Source organism: Pseudochaenichthys georgianus, chromosome 24 (genome assembly GCF_902827115.2).
Source record: "Pseudochaenichthys georgianus chromosome 24, fPseGeo1.2, whole genome shotgun sequence".
Lineage (NCBI taxonomy): Eukaryota > Metazoa > Chordata > Actinopteri > Perciformes > Channichthyidae > Pseudochaenichthys > Pseudochaenichthys georgianus.
The window spans coordinates 17,539,498-17,556,515 of record NC_047526.1 but is presented as its reverse complement, the minus strand read 5'-3'; the positions used below and the strand labels follow the sequence as shown (position 1 = coordinate 17,556,515).

The window sequence follows — 17,018 nt, the reverse complement described above, 5'->3', positions numbered from 1 at the left end:
ACTACAGGTATTAAAGTAGAAATTCAATGTAGCATACAATTGAAATATTCAAAATTGTAATTAAGTACAGTAGGCTACTTGAGTAAATATAATTAGTTACTTCCCAACTCTGCTGTAAGGGTATATGTTGCAAGACATATATAAATGTATAGGCTACCAACGGTGCCTTTAATATTCCTTATTTGTATTTATTTATACTTCAATGTATGTCTTTTTGTCTCACATTCTGTGGTCACCCCCTTGCACACACTCCTTGCCTCCTTGATTTAATGTATACATTGTGACCGCGGTGAAGTTAGTTTCAGTTTCCCCTGCTGCTGGCTGTATTATGACGGGGAGATATTCTCCGCGAAAGAGGCTTTCACTTAGGGACCATCAACAAATTACTTTTCAATTACACAAGAACAATGTTCTTTTTAATAAATCGACAGCTTCCCGATTGTGTGAATATGAAGCAAATCCACTCTAGAGCATTGATTTGTTGAACACACCTCTTTTTATTGCATTTGAATACTTTATATACGTTTTATTAATATGTTGATGGAAGATTTCTTAATAACTTCTAGGTCATGTGACCTAATGACTCAATACAGAGATTCTGTATGAGAAACCAATGTGAGTGTGGAAAATTGCACAATGTAAATCTATTTTAGTAGACCTCAACAATGGAATTATGATCAGTAGAAATGGCCATGACATGGGACCTTTACATTTTAACATCTCATCACCAACCACTCACACTAAGGTTGGACAAACGGCGCCCCCTGGTGCCCAAGATAAGCACTACACGAAATGTGATCACATGACTCCGTTTGTCACCTGATTATCCGTGTCCACCCTGTGTTGTGTAGTCGGAAGCTAAGCTAGCTGTTATTATGATAGCATGAATGATTGAAATGTAGCTTATTTACACGTTTGCTGCATATTCATATATCATATTATACATCTTCCTTGGGAATTTAGACGCATGTGGTGAGAGGAAATGCTCTCGCTTGTCCTCAATGGGAGGAGGTTGTGTTAGCTAGCTAGCTGTTTAGCATACATTTCTAGGATTTTTTCTCTGCCAGCCATTGTTTATGTAGGGCATTCATTTACAGGGAGAACAACGAGTTAGAAAGAAGGTACTTCAAACCATGGCTTCAATTCTGGACGAGTACGAGGACTCTCTAAACACCAGGCAGCACAGCCGCCTGTCAAATGCCAACATCGGGATAACACATTCAGGTTAGTCGCCCTCTCTGGAGCTGCTCCGTTTCATTAGCTAGTTACATTCAAGGGTGCTATAAGGTTGTTAGAACCTTTAAGGAATGTTAAAACTACACAATTAGTTAACTCCATGGTTTCATTGAGAACATGCTTTACTTGTTCCCTGACATTAGGCTTTGTGAATGTGAGACTTGAGGAAGAGAAGCCGATATTCAACAAGCAGAGGATCGATTTTACTCCACCTGAGAGGATAAACCATCTTGCAGTCTGCAACAATCAGCTATGCATGAGTCTAGGAAAGGACACCCTGCTGAGGTAAATAACACTGTCCTAAGCCCTTTAAACACACTGTTATCGGCCACTGCTGGTGTTTGTACGGTTTTGATTGAATTACCTTGAGTTAGTGCTTGTTGTTCCTTTTGGTTTGTACTCATCTGCTGTAAGCTGTTGTTTATTGAAGCATCTAAAAGAGTTGTTAATGATACAAGATACTGATACTAATGTTCTCTTCTGTACAGAATTGATTTGGCCAAGCCAGATCAACCTAATCAGATTGAATTAGGACGGAAAGATGAAAGTAAAGTGCACAAACTGTTCCTGGACCCCACTGGTGAGTAAAAAGACTGTGCTTAATCAGATTCTTTGAAAGAATTGCCCTTGGGACATATTTATACATGACATTTACATATTGTTTATTACAACGAGACTTGTGAGTCATGCAAAATAGATTTGCATTGTTTTAATTATATAGCTTTAAGTAATTCCTTTATACAGGACACACATATTTTTGTTATTGTTTTATATAGTACATTTATTGGGTATCATGAGGTATTTCACAATTACATCGGAATTTCTCTAAATGCTACTACATGATATTATAGTATTAGTGAGTCAGTTTTGACCTATTAACTCAATCAGCTGTATTTTTCTTCATATCCTAACACAGGCTCCCATCTGCTGATCTGCCTGAGCACCAGCGAGTGTCTGTACCTAAACAGGAACACGCAGAAGGTGCGCAGTCTCTCCCGCTGGAGAGGCCACCTCATCGAGAGCGTGGGCTGGAACAAGCAGCTGGGCAATGAGACAAACACAGGACCTGTCCTAGTTGGCACCAGTCAAGGCATCATCTTTGAGGCGGAGATCTCTGCAACTGAGGGCAGCCTGTTCAACACCAATCCAGATCAATACTTCAGACAGGTACGACGTAACATATTGTTATGTGTGGGTTGCAGTGTTGAGTATGTGACATTCATTTAGTGGTATTGTTGTAGAAAAAACCATCCTCCACATTTATTTATCCCTCCTTGCATGAAAATAACCATGTTCTCTTGTTGAAACAGGTCCACTCCCTGGAGGAGGATGGGAAGCCTGCACCAGTCTGCTGCCTGGAGGTGGAGCGGGGGGGCTCAGAGAACAAGTACTTCATCATCGCCACCACCCGCAAACGTCTGTTCCAGTTTGTGGGTAAGTTGGCCGAGGGGTCCGAGCAGCAGGGCTTCAGCTCCATCTTCAGCCAGAACCAGGACCTGCTGCCCAGCTTCCAGGAGTTCCCAGCCAACATGGGCTACAGCGAGATCACCTTCTACACCCCGAAGCTCCGCAACTCACCTAAGTCCTTCGGCTGGATGATGGGTAACGGAGTTCTTTACGGTCAGCTGGATTATGTCAGGCCTGACTCCCTGCTGAGCGATGTGCAGGTAAATGTATATTTTAAAACGTTTATTCAGAAGCTAAAACATTTATGAGGTTATTTTCCACTGCATAAGTATTACATGAAATGTAAGAAAATGAACATTTCCTCTGATGTGACAGGCCGATAAGATGATGCAAATGTGTACGTAACTCAAACTGGTTCCGAATCTGGTCCCGTAAGAAATATTTGCAGTTTGGAGGTTTTTAAAGTGTTCAAAACGAATAGACTAGTTGCGACTACTGAAATAGGTCAAATTTGCCCTGGTTGTGCCTATTTTGAAGATTGTCTTAAGAGACAGCACTATTCAAGCCTGTTAAAGATAAATGTTTCCGTTAAGTTTAAAGATTTTACATTAAGAAAATATAAGGTTTGTTTTACTAGCTTAGATGTAGTAGTTTTCTTATTGAAAAAAACTCTTGGTGAACATGTACCTTTTGAATCTGCGTGAGCCATAACAGTAACACAAGGCATAACAACATTATATAAGGATATGCTATTTCCACTACAGGAGAGATTTGATTTCTATACTTATACTTTTTTCCATCTTAATTAGATGGAAAAAAGGATGTGCGTATATTAGCATCGGCATTGGAAATTCATCAGAAGGAGTTGGAAAATATCGGCAAAAATCCCACATCATGCATCTTTCAATAATATCTCTACCTTCTCCACGTTGACTGCTTTGTTCTCCTTATCTTATGCTCTCTTCCTCCATATTTTCTCTCCCCTAATGACACAGGTATGGGAGTACACGCCTGACATTGACATCAGTCTCGACAAGCCCATCTCCATCGTGCTGACCCAGTTCCACTTCCTGCTGCTGCTCCATGATCGAGTAAAGGCCATCTGCACCCTGAATGGACAGGAGGTGTACGAGGATGTGTTCCCAGATAAATTTGGCACCCTAAAGAAGATGATCAAGGACCCAGTTGGAGGGTTGGTGTGGATCTACACTGAGCGGGCGGTGTTCCGGTACCACATCCAGCGCGAGGCCAGAGACGTCTGGCAGATGTACATGAGCATGACTAAGTTCGACCTGGCCAAGGAGTACTGCCGGGACCGGCCCGAGTGCATGGACATGGTTCTGGCCAAGGAAGCCGAGCACTGCTTCCAGAACAAGCGGTACATCGACAGCGCCAAGTGCTACGCGCTGACGCAGAACTACTTTGAGGAGATAGCGCTCAAGTTCATCGAAGCCAAACAGGAGGAAGCCCTGAAGGAGTTCTTACTGAAGAAACTGAATCATTTGAAACAGAGCGAGAGAACACAGATCACCCTGCTGGTCACATGGCTCGCCGAGCTCTACCTGAACAGCCTCGGCCAGCTGGAGAGCGACGGCAACAGCGTCATCTTCCAGGAGACTCGTGAAGAGTTTCGAGAATTCCTCAGCAGCTCCAAGCACAAGGAGTGCCTGTACAACAACCGCACCACCATCTACGACCTGCTGGCCAGCCATGGCAACGTGGACGACATGGTGTACTTCTCGGTCGTCATGCAGGACTACGAGAGAGTCATATCCCACTACTGCCAACATGACGACTACAGCGCCGCCCTGGATGTGCTCTCAAAGCACTGCAATGAGAAGCTTTTTTACAAGTTCTCCCCGGTCCTCATGCAGCACATTCCCAAAAAAGTGGTCGACGCGTGGATCCAGATGGGCAAGCGGCTGGACCCGAAGAAGCTCATCCCGGCTCTGATGAACTACAGCCAGATGGGCAGCACGCAGCAGATCAGCGAAACCATCCGCTACATGGAGTTCTGCGTGTACGAGCTGACCGTGACGGAGGAGGCCATCCATAACTACCTGCTGTCGCTCTACGCCAAGTACAAGCCGGATTCCCTGCTGTGGTACCTGGAGCAGGCGGGCACGCACCCCTCAGAGATCCACTACGACCTGAAGTACGCCCTCAGGCTGTGCGCTGAGAACGGCTACCTCCAGGCCTGTGTGCTGGTTTATAGGATTATGGAGCTGTATGAGGAGGCAGTGGATCTCGCTTTACAAGTAAGTGATGTTTTTTTATTGCATTTGAACTGCAGCAATTTGTTGACGAATCAATTTGCCGATTCATTGTAAATTGATTGAGGTGTTTTTCATCCAAAATTGAAATAAATGCTGTTTTTAGCCTCTTACATTTCCGACTTCTCTCTGCTTTATATCATATTTAACTCAATATTAAGAATGGTTGCACTTTTAAGAAACTGGGATGGAAATGTTTTATTACTTTCAGACTATTTTTTATATACCAAATTATTAATTAAGAAAGTATTTTGCAGATCGATCATAGAGAAAATAGTTAGATGCCACTCTAATGTGTCCAAATGATGCACCATTTTGTAGTAAACATATCATAAATCTTTGACTGAACTTGACTAATGCCACTCACTTGCAATGTGTTTATCAACCATAGGTAGATGTAGACTTGGCCAAGTCGTGTGCGGACCTTCCTGAAGATGACGAGGAACTGAGGAAGAAGCTTTGGCTGAAGATCGCGCGGCACGTGGTGCAGGAGGAGAAAGATGTGAAGAAAGCCATGAACTGTCTGTCCAGCTGCAACCTGCTCAAGATTGAAGACATCCTGCCATTTTTCCCAGACTTTGTCACCATTGACCATTTTAAGGTCTGTAACAAAGAGTTTCCTTTCCTTTTGTAACCAGAGAAACATAGCCGTACATAATGCCAATATGTTTTGACTTGATTTTGGTGGTGAACCTTTATATTTAGGAGGCCATTTGCAGCTCCCTGGAGGAGTACAACCAGCACATCGAGGAGCTGAAGCAGGAAATGGAGGAGGCCACGGAGAGCGCTAAACGCATCCGAGAGGACATCCAGGAAATGAGGAACAAATATGGCGTTGTGGATTCCCAAGAAAAGTGTGCTTCATGTGACTTCCCATTACTCAACAGACCCTTCTATCTGTTCCTGTGTGGACACATGTTCCACTACGACTGCCTGTTCCAGGTATATCTCAGAGGCTGCTTCTGTGCCACTGCACAAATGATGTGTTCTTTTAGTTTAGTTAAAATCTTAAAAGTATCATGATTGAAATATATCTTCAATTATACATTTAAAAGATGCCAACAAAATAATGAGTTTGTAACTATCAAATCAGAGGTACAGGATGGTTTAAACTGAAACGCGCTCTTTTGTGCATCAATGAGTTCACAAAATGAATACAGAGTTAAATCCCGGATTAAATGTAAGTTAAGGGGTCTTGAAAATATTGATTGTGAAGTTATCCTTGTGATGTTGCAAATTACACGACTGACAAGCAAGAAAAATGTCAGACTTGAACTGACTAAAAAGTATCAACGTACTGATCGTAAGCACATTTTCTATTCCTCATGCTTTCTAGGAAGTAACCCCTCACCTGACGCCTCTTAAGCAGAGTCGTCTAGAGGAACTGCAGAAAAAGCTGGCCGCAACCACGCAAACCTCCAAGTCTCGACACCGCCCGGCGCCCAAGGACGAAGGAGACACTGTCAGTCTGGGAAAGGGCAATGCGGGCACAAGCCGCGAGCAGATAAAATCAGACATGGATGACATCATCGCGTCGGAGTGCGTCTACTGCGGCGAACTGATGATCAAGACCATCGACAAGCCCTTCATTGATCCAAAGAAATTTGAGGAAGAGAAATCCAGCTGGTTATGAATGAGGCCCTAATTCCTCTCAATATGAAAAAGACATGACAGCCAACCATCCTGTATGTTGATGAAACTGCTCCATCCGTAGGACTGACCCATTCAGTGGATACAGACATTCACCTGATTGCCTACTGTTGTTCAGCTTCAGGTGTGATTTTGGTTGGCAGTATATGAAGCTGATTTAAAGATCTTTGCACTTTGTATGGCTGTAAAAAGTGGACATTGTGGAAAATGATACACGATGATGTACTGATGTATAATATTGCCAGGGCTGAATATGATGGCAGAAAATAATTCAAAAGCTAGAATCAGATATAACTGCACTATACATCTATTAATAACTTTAAGTTATGCACTTGCTTTGTCTATTGGAAACATAACCTGCACTTCCATAGCTCAATTCAACCGCTCCATCATCGGCTCTTAGTTCATCCTACAGGTAACGTGGGGCAGATTATCAAACTGTTCGTTTATATACTCACTGTTTTACGATACATTTGTGGCACATTGAAGCTTGTCAGTATGGATGGACTGATATTCGGGTTGTGTAATGTAATAAATATTTAACAAATGATTTTAACTATTGACTGGACTGAGACAAATCAAAATCCTTCTTCACCGTTCCTTTGCTCCCTGGAGGAGGACAGCAAACATGATCACATCAGTGGGCTTAAGCGATACACAGAATAGTGTATGTAGTGTAATAGTAAAGCATGTCAAAAAATTGAGCTTGGCTACTGTGACAGCAAGCATTTTTGGATCCAAACAATGATTAGCATTCTGTGTGTATCACATATTTATTACCTCTATAAGTGACAGTACATTTTCATACATTTGCAAAAAAACAAGTATGTATATTTTCAAATTTTCTGGAGTTCACTTGAAAATAGTATACAAGTTTACAATGGTCACATTTTACCCTGGATATCCCAACTGTCTCACCATACCTAAAACGGAGTTCCCGTATTGTGACGTCAGACGTAGCTCGGTAATCTTCGCTGTGTGCAGACGCTATTAATCGAGATCGGAATTTAATCGATGCATTTGTACAAGTTGTTCATATGCCGCCCAAAACGTCATATATGATAAATATGAATCTAATTAAACTAACGAACGATACTGCTGCTATTTCTTGTCACATTCGTGTCTTCGTAGACATCCACAGGAGAGCGTCATTCTCTCTGCGATTGATTATAACGCCTGCTCCTTGCTGTACCCTCGCCATGGCGTCGTGTCTCTGCTCTCTCAGTAACAGAAAGTGGCCGCCTCTCTGCTGTTGCTGCCGACTCAAAGCTCACAGACTCGCTCGGCGCCTCAAACCGCCATTTTGGAGTCAGAGAACCGAGAGTCGGCAGCAGCGGAGAGAGAGACGCAAAAGGGGACACGGGGCCGAGGTGAGAGACTCCATGGTGGTTGTTATGGCGAAGGAGCAATGGGGGAAGATGGCCGGGAGGGAGAAAGAATTAAAACATGGGGATCATTCGTTCGCCAGGCAACCGAGTCCCCGTTTGTGGCCGAAACAAGGGTACGGGAGGCGCGGGCGAAGGGCCTTGCTCTCGCTGCACCGCGACTAGCCTGTTTAAGAAATGCCATTAAACCAATATCATCTTAATACATTGTTTAGGCAAGGAGGTGGTGGCCTTAAAGAGACAGACCCGATTTGAATACTTCATATTAATGGTGAGAGGACGTCTGTGACTCTGTGTCAAAATGATAAGCTAACGTTTCTAATGAAAAGCTACACAAGCGATAGCAAGGATGCTATAGCAACAAAGACCAGATGCTTGAGAAATCAACTATCAATGTATATTTAGTGTCCCCTACTTAAACCAGTAAGCTGTCAGTGTGCGTGTGTGTCTATACAAGCACCATGACCCTTTATTATCATTGATCGGAGGCAATGCTGCTTCTGCTTATTAGCAATGCAGCTAACGGTTGTTAGCCTGCAAGCTACAACCCAGTGCACCATCCAAGGTTAGCTAGCAAACCTGGCTAACGCTATCTTGGATTTGCAAGCTAGCTAATCATAATATAACGACGTAATAGCATAACAAGATATATATTATTAATAACAACAACAACAACCCATTTTGTTCTTAAAAAAGCGTCCGAACTCTTAGTTGGCTTTAGTTTTTGCCATCCGTTAACAGGCGACAGAGTGAACTTGCATCAAAGTAAAGTGAATACGTAATGAGAAGTAATTACTGAGGACAACCGAATCGTCACTCACTGTCATAACTCAAAAACATCACTTGCCACTCACAAATTAAATTATAACTTAGACAATGCATCAACACTTGGTTACTAAGTGATATTGAAATGATTGACTCGAACCATTAAAAGATGATACATCAAATATATTCAATATGACTCTTAATAAACTGTTACTGATATGAAAATATTATGTAGTAACACTTGGTCATTAAGCTATAACGTTATAGTGGAAATGGTGGACTCAAACCACTTACATATATCCAACTGTTTCTGTTAAAATAGCATGCAGTATACTAGCCTAGTGTGTTATACAAACAATAGTAAATCAACTCTTCTTATATAAAGGAAAGCTGAATCAATGCATTTTGTACTATAAAGTATTAACATGTACACAATGGCAGATCATGTACAATTCATTCAATTAAATGCATCGTAATGTTGCAGAAGCTTTTTTTTGTTTTATTCATTTCATTTCAATATGGAAACCTGTGAAAATTATGAGCATTAACATTGTCAGAATTGTGCAGAACACCACACATGAAAGAACACTAGCCACCCATAAAAACACTATATCACTGTCATGTGTGAACATCAGTGTGTGACTGCAGTTTCTTCTTTTGTAGGGGACTTTCACCATTGTCTGATCATTAATCTTGGAATCAAGGACAATGGCATCCCTTACTGAGAAGGTAGGTCCAATGTTTATGCTCTGTTTTGCTTAATAAGTCCCATACAATGATGATATTATACTACATGCCAAGCCAATGGAGTACAAAAGTTAATTTTGGACTAAATGACATTGTTCCGACATGACTCAGTTTGAGATATAGGGCTTGATTAGTCTTTCTTCTTCTCTCTCTTTTTAGTAAACGCGCTGCCCTGTTGGGCAGAGGTGTCTGCTGCATGGCGTCTGGGCAGGGGGGCCGACCGGAGGCTGGGGCATCAGGGGGCTCTGGCCTGGCCAAACCTCTCTACCTGCAGCGCTTGGAAAGATCCCTGAGGTTGGACAGTTTCCTGCGCCAGACTGCCGCCATCTTCAATGGAGATATAACCACCAGGTACAGGCAGAGTAGAGTCTGGGTGGGCAAACACTTTTTAAGCTGTTCGACAACACTACTATATTTCTTTCAGAACTATTTAAAAAACATATTCTTTACTAAATATTGCACCTACTGCGATTTGGATATTGCACTAGTCCACATTGTGATTTGACTTATATTGTAGCAATCTTCCATCCAGTATATCAGGTCCTAAGTATCTAATGTTGTCCTACAATGTGCCCCCTGCACAGTATTCATACTACCAGATACAAATCCAAAGAGAAGATTAGATATTTATAGGCTGCAAAGAGTGGGCTGACACCTGCTGACCTCTCATGTTCTAGTGATGAGAGTGATGACAGCGATGGAGGATTGGGGACGGGGTTATCCCTGGACGCCCCCACTCAGCATACTGCTCTGACCGTGAAGAGTGAGCCGTGTGAGGAAGAGGATGGGCTCTCGGAGGAGAAGCCCCTCAACGGAGTCCTGCTGCAGGGTACAGGTACATACAGAAACACTGATATTTATGTTATGCACATGTTAGTACACACTGGTTTTGTCTAACTGTTCATGGGGGTTCATGCATATTTATATTGTGTTGTGTTTTTTTGTCCCCCTCTTAACTCCACAGACCAAAAGGCAGATAATGCGAGTCTCTACAACTTCTCCAAGCTGAAGAAGAACAGGAAATGGCTGAAGGTATTTTATAGACATTTTCTCATTTGTACTATGGATGTAATTGTTCAGTTGAGGAATGGATTACTCATAAAACTAATATATTTATGTAGTGGTCTAAAACTTGGCTAAATGGTCATGTTTTTTGTTGTTGTAAATAACTCAATGGACACAAATGTAAATGATTGTTATACATTTGTCTTTAAAAACAGTAAAAGTACCAAGAGAAAGCCACATTTTTTCTTAAATCTCAGGCTATTTATCCTCTATTTCAATTTTCCATTCAAGCTCTTGCCAAAAATCTAACAATATTTCAAATACAATTGATTATGAACTATCTGTGCCCCTTAATTGATCAGTTATTTCTCCTCATATATTTAGTGTTTATGGAATGTAATAAGCTTCCAGTCCATTCCCTTTACCAATGGTTTTGACCTGCTTAACTATATTTGACTTATCCATACAGTTGAATAAAAAGATCAGTACAGATGTTGTCCTTCTCTGTATCCTGTACCCTTTTTACCATGTTCCTCCTCCGTCTCCTGCAGACTATCCTGCTGAGTGATGACACCACCGACTCGGACACGGACTCGGATGACTCTGACTTCTGTTTGTCCCGGGACGAGCTGCAGGACATGCTGAGGCTCCATCGCTTCACCAGGCAGCATCAGAGCAAGTTCCACTCTGACCGGGAGGTAGGAGAAGCTCACATAAACACAGCGTCTGGTGACATAAGGAATTCCATTTGTAATGTCATCTTCACATTTATTTTCCTTTTTCCTTCAGCTTCACCAATACCAGTACTACAGCACTGGACTCCTCTCAACTCATGATCCCTTCTATGAGCAGCAGCGCCACCTGCTGGGCCCGAGGAAGAAGAAAATCAAAGATGAGAAGAAATTCAAGGGTAAAGACAAAAAAAAACTAACATCTCTGGAATCCTTTAGAATCACACTTATGTAAATAACCAAACTAAAAAAGCATACATGTTTTTTAAATATAGTAATTTACATGTTTTTATTCTATATATTTTTTTAGCCAAACTGAAAAAGGTGAAGAAGAAGAAGAAACGGGGAGAGGGGGACTTCCTGGATGATGGGCGTCCTTATATCACCAAGATCTTCGCAAAGTTTTCCCATGATGCTCCACTGCCCGTAGTGAAGAAGAAGCATCTCACCATTGAGCAGCTGAACGCACGGCGGCGTAAAGTCTGGCTCACTATCGCTAAAAAGGAGATTCCCAAGGTTCGTATGCATAACAGTGACAAAGACGACGTTAAACAGCTTCTTCCTTTTTAAATATAGTAAAACATTTATTTTGAAAGGTGTAATTATTATTTTATTACTATTTTGCAGACTTTCAAGCAGAAGACCTCTGCTAAGAACTTAGTATCGACCAATGCCAAAAAGGTAAGTGTACACATCACAGTTTTTGTTTAATTAAGGATACATTTGAGTTTAAGTGGGATATTTAACCTCTGTTCCTTTTGTCCCAGTTGGCTCATCAGTGCATGAGAGAGGTCCGGCGCGCTGCCATCCAGGCCCAGAAGAACTGCAAGGAGACGTTACCGCGGGCCCGCCGCCTCACCAAGGAGATGATGCTCTACTGGAAGAAATACGACAAAGTGGAGAAGGAGCACAGGAAGAGGGCGGAGAAGGAGGCTCTGGAGCAGCGTAAACTGGACGAAGAGATGAAAGAAGTAGGTGCAAAGGAAAGGGAAATGTTTGCAAAAGGTTTTACCGAAGAGGTAAGATTCATTTATAAGGTTGGAAAGGTAAATCGACAATAAAACGCCCCAAAACTGTAGTCTTTTCATTGATTTTAAAGCTGGTATTTTGGCACAGTTGCAGATAAAGAAGAATTAGTAGTGCTTAACTACATTTGAGTTGTGACTGCGTAGGATTTTCCCTGATAAAGGTGTGAACCCAACAACTCCAATAAATCAGAAAGTCACATTGAATTTGAGAAAAGATATCTGTAATCGTATCATTTCCTAAATTCTCAATAGGATTTTATCATACAAAATAGTCTGCTTTAATACACATTTGTTGGCCTTTAAAAAACGAAACGTTCTCTGTGTTAAAAAAAAAGGTTCCTCTTCTGCTTGACGCTCACAAAGGGAGTCACATACTTTATTAAAGAAAGTGGATTACATAAAAACTGGTTTCATTCCAATAATCACATCAAATATAAAGACAGAAGCATATTACATCTGTACCAATATAACTTGATAAAACACAAGTATTCAAGTCTAAAGAGGTGGTATACATAATTAAAAACATCTCGAGTGGTGATATTAAAGGAAATTGCTTTTTCCTGCTTTTCTCCCGTCTCTCGCAGGCCAAGCGTCAGCAGCGTAAACTGAACTTCCTCATCACACAGACGGAGCTGTATGCTCACTTCATGGGGGGTAAAGCCAGCATGGGGGGTCCGGAGGGAGACACGGCTCAGGTGGAGATTCTGAGGAAGCTGGAGGACAGTGCGGGTCTCAGACAGATCGACATCGGAGGAGGAGTGATGGTCAAAATGGGACAGCAGGATTACGGTATGAGCGGCTCAGTCAAGTTTATTATAATATTAATGGTTCCTTTGGGGAACTGTAACAAGAAATATGTTTGTTTCTAAATACATGCCTAATAAACCATTTATTAGTATATTTGTAGCCTGTTTCATTTAGATTATATTTCATATTTTCCCTCCCAACATTTTATGTGTGAAGCGAAAGATACTGTTTACTAATGATGATATTTTACATTATTTTCAAGCTTAATGGAAAAAAAAGTATATACATAATTTGTTTATTTTTATTTGTGAATTATTTGTGTTTTATTCACGAGTGGATTATGTACGGTTTCAGATAGCAGTTACTACAAGTCCCAGGCGATGAGGAATGCTAAAGAAGCCTACCAGATTCACCAAGAGAGAGTGAGTCGATGTCTGCACACACTCATCCATTCCACACACACTCCCCCTGTTGACACTGTGCTCATCTCCAACTCTCTGCCTGCAGACGCGGATGTTTGACGAGGAGGCCAAGGACAGCCGCTGTGCGTCGCTGCACGCCGTTGTAGGCCCGTCCTCAGGCTCAGGGTTCGGAGAGAGCTACAGCCTCGCCAACCCCTCCATCCACGCCGGCGAGGAGATCCCTCAGCCCGCCATGTTCGACGGCAAGCTCAAGGGTTACCAGCTCAAGGGCATGAACTGGCTTGCCAATCTTTATGAACAGGTACATTTTCTCCCCATAACACTCAATGGACCCAACAATCCGTGCTTAAAACATGAAAACAAAAATGTCCTGCAAGTCCTGGATTCAATACTTTTCTTAACTTAAATTTGTTTGTACTTAGCAAACAAAATTAGAACTACCCAAGAAGGATTTTAGTCATCATATGTTTGGATCTTACGTTTTCAGGGAATTAAGCTCGGCAAATATTAGCCTTTAGCATGAGCCCCTCCTTCCTGTGTCACACAGATTTTTTACGTGAAACGCAATTCACAAGTTCCCTTTTTTAAACTTTTTTTGGACAGAATGAAAGAACATTTCTCGACATGAGTGAATGACGCCTCTTGTTTCTCTATGTCCTTATACTTGGCATGTTGTTTGAAATATACATTTGTGTCTTTTGTGAATGAAATACTTAAAGGTCAATGAATGTTGATGCTTTTATAGGCGTATACTCATAGGCGGCGCGTGAGGCTCAGGTTTGGGAAGGCTAAATCACTTTTTTTTTACCTGACGCTGAGATCCGGCGTCTGAGATCAACTCAGTGAAAGCACCGCCTGCTGAAAAATCAGAGCTCAGTGTGTGGAGTTTAAATCTATCAAGACATATTACAGGATAAAGGAAATACAGGTTAAACTGCTGTATGCAGAGAAGACGCCGAGGTGTCGCACTTATCATTCATATCACATTCAATCAGATCATCGATCATATAATATCATAGCCTATATTATCTCCTTATCTGAGTCAGCTGAGCCGTATCTGGCCGTGAAACACTCACTGTGTCACATACTGTATGCAGAAGTATTATTTTAAGCAACACATTATTGACGAAACACTCAACTCAAATGTAATTAAAGTCAGATCCACTTGTGTCTTAGATGGGGCAGTGATATCATAAAACTGTTACGCTTTCAAACACTCGGTAGTTTATTTATTTTTTAACCAGTTATTCTGTATTCACCTTGCAGGTGGCTTGTATCCTGGATTATTATGTTTAAGTCATGGATGACTAATATTAGACAAATATGAACCTTAAAGTTCATATTTGTCTAATATTAGTTTACTTTTCATTAATGAAGTTTGACGCTGCGCTGTCAGTACACTTGTGATTGTGATTGGTCAAATGTTGCTAACCCCACCCCTTTCACGTGAACGCGCTCTCAGCTGGTGAGAGAAGCCCTGGCTTGATTTACCGAGTTGATATTAACCAGCGTCGAGATCTCGTTTGTTAGGGTTAGTTTAGATAACTCAAACATATCCAGGTTTTGAACTGGCTTCGTAGTACAGGGCACAGGTGGCTGCATAGCAGTGCTAATGTCAAAGACACAAACATTATACATTATATTTTTTATTTTACCAGGATGCAGTGACACAAATATTTGGGAAGGCTTAGCCTTCCCTAGCCTACAGCACCCGCCGCCCCTGCGTATACTTATAGTATGGACTCATCTGTAGGCCTACTATAAAACAGTAAAATAATTCAAAAGTTGCAGTGTCATATTTTGTATTTGTTATTCATACCCACTGAATGATTTATTTTCTCCTGTGTTCTCTCTCTGCAGGGAATCAATGGAATCCTGGCAGATGAGATGGGACTGGGAAAGACGGTCCAGAGTATCGCCCTGTTGGCTCACTTAGCAGAGGTGAGGCCAAAGGCTTTCATCTATCTCACACTTTGAAAAAGCGTGTGGAATATTTGATTGTTTCTGCTGTTGTTACTAACCTAAGAAAACATGTAACGTCCAGCTTCTTTTTCCACCTGCATCCTTTAAAGAGACCCTTCATTGTCACATTACTGTTTTCATTGTTATGCTTTTGATTAGTCTCAAAACACCCAAAGCAGATACAGTGAAATCTAGGGGAAATGTGTGCTAAGTGATGAGCCATCCCTAAAAGAAGGATGCACACCGTCTCCCTCCATGGCTTCCTGTTGTCGGGGCTTCTCACACATACAAATAGCACCTGCCCTCCAGCTGAATCCTTTTTCTTGTTCCTGCACAGAAGGACAACATCTGGGGTCCATTCCTGATCATCTCTCCTGCATCCACGCTCAACAACTGGCATCAGGAGTTCACTCGCTTCGTGCCCAGTTTCAAGGTGAGGATCCCTTTTTTGAAATTCTGCTGAGCTGAAACACCTGCGAAATCACGTCCGCAGGAGTCCTGACATCCTCATCTCTAATGTTCGCTCTAATTCCTTTAATGGAATGGTTCTAAGCCTTGGTTCCGGGACCATTAAGGGGGTCGCAAGATCATTTCTGGGGGTCTCCAAAAAGTTGTAGGGAATGGCTTTTACTTTACAATTGCTTTTACCAGTGATATCATTGAGCCCTACTCATTTCCAACGTTTCACAGAACTAATACTGCTAAATGTTCGGGTAATTAATGAACGATCAACGTGGGGAGGGGGACGCAAACACAAACATAATTATTGTTAGGAAAATGGAATCAAAAAGGTAGAGAACCTCTGCTCTAATCGACTTAGTGATCCAATGCTTCTTTTGTTTTCAAACATCTGATCATTTATAACCAAGATGAAGGGTTCAAAAACGGCCAGCATTTCCAGGACCCTCCATTAGAGGGCAGTGTTGCACCAGGACATTGGTACCAGGACTCCAAAGCTGTCAACACTTTGATTGTTGAGTGGCTGCACTTCCTTTTGCATGTCTTTACCGGCCTCTAACAGCCAGGCTGTGTGCATTCAATAATGTTAAAAAGCATTCATCAAACACATCTATTTGTTGGCTATGCTCTAATTCACAAACACACACACTCACACTATTAAATGCCTAACTTGTTGCTGTGCCCATTTTCTCTGAGAATTTAAAAATAAATCATTTCCAGTTAGTTTTGCTAATGAGGTGTGAAAAGACCCTATTACACCATTTGAAGATAAGCTTCCTATACACTCAAAGCAGGACTGACTGAAAACAATGGAACACCGGCGCGATGAGGGATGAAATGATGTGCAAATCTTTTCACATCACACTGCACATCAACAGCTCGCTGACTGAGGCTGTGAATCATACACGTTGCTATGCCTACATGTTTCTCCTGGGAACATCCCTGTAGCTCTGTTTACTTGTTACATTGCTAAAAATAAACACTCAGTTTCAATATTAATTTGGTTAAATTCTTTACAGAGTGGATTCTTCATGTTTTTAATCCATTAATTGTCTCTGGGTTTGTATTAATATTGGATATTACTTGCGTTTTTCCATTTTAATCTGCTTTGTACTTCTACTACATTTCAGATGCTAAAATGTTACTTATAGTCCATAAAATGTGTGCAAAGTTACTAGTTAACACTTTACATATACAACAC

General features: G+C 41.6%; 2 protein-coding genes across 2 annotated transcripts in view; both read left to right on the top strand.

The window, feature by feature from the left end:
- Window positions 1-822: 822 nt before the first annotated feature.
- vps18 (VPS18 core subunit of CORVET and HOPS complexes) lies at window positions 823-7,116 on the top strand. Its single transcript, XM_034076041.2, has 9 exons — window positions 823-1,224; window positions 1,380-1,521; window positions 1,725-1,816; window positions 2,153-2,403; window positions 2,547-2,903; window positions 3,639-4,901; window positions 5,308-5,517; window positions 5,622-5,858; window positions 6,253-7,116. The coding sequence occupies exons 1-9, from the start codon at window positions 1,134-1,136 to the stop codon at window positions 6,547-6,549; spliced, it is 2,940 nt and encodes a 979-aa protein (XP_033931932.1). The 5' UTR covers window positions 823-1,133; the 3' UTR covers window positions 6,550-7,116.
- Window positions 7,117-7,800: 684 nt separating this feature from the next.
- ino80 (INO80 complex ATPase subunit) overlaps window positions 7,801-17,018 on the top strand; it is a 44,473-nt gene continuing 35,255 nt past the window's right edge. Inside the window, 15 exon segments of the mRNA XM_034075958.1 lie at window positions 7,801-7,936; window positions 9,380-9,445; window positions 9,623-9,814; window positions 10,141-10,298; window positions 10,428-10,495; window positions 11,020-11,166; window positions 11,258-11,378; window positions 11,510-11,715; window positions 11,827-11,880; window positions 11,967-12,170; window positions 12,812-13,016; window positions 13,329-13,396; window positions 13,482-13,697; window positions 15,257-15,337; window positions 15,696-15,791. Of these exon segments, the coding sequence (XP_033931849.1) occupies window positions 9,660-9,814; window positions 10,141-10,298; window positions 10,428-10,495; window positions 11,020-11,166; window positions 11,258-11,378; window positions 11,510-11,715; window positions 11,827-11,880; window positions 11,967-12,170; window positions 12,812-13,016; window positions 13,329-13,396; window positions 13,482-13,697; window positions 15,257-15,337; window positions 15,696-15,791 (1,779 nt within the window). The 5' untranslated portion in view covers window positions 7,801-7,936; window positions 9,380-9,445; window positions 9,623-9,659.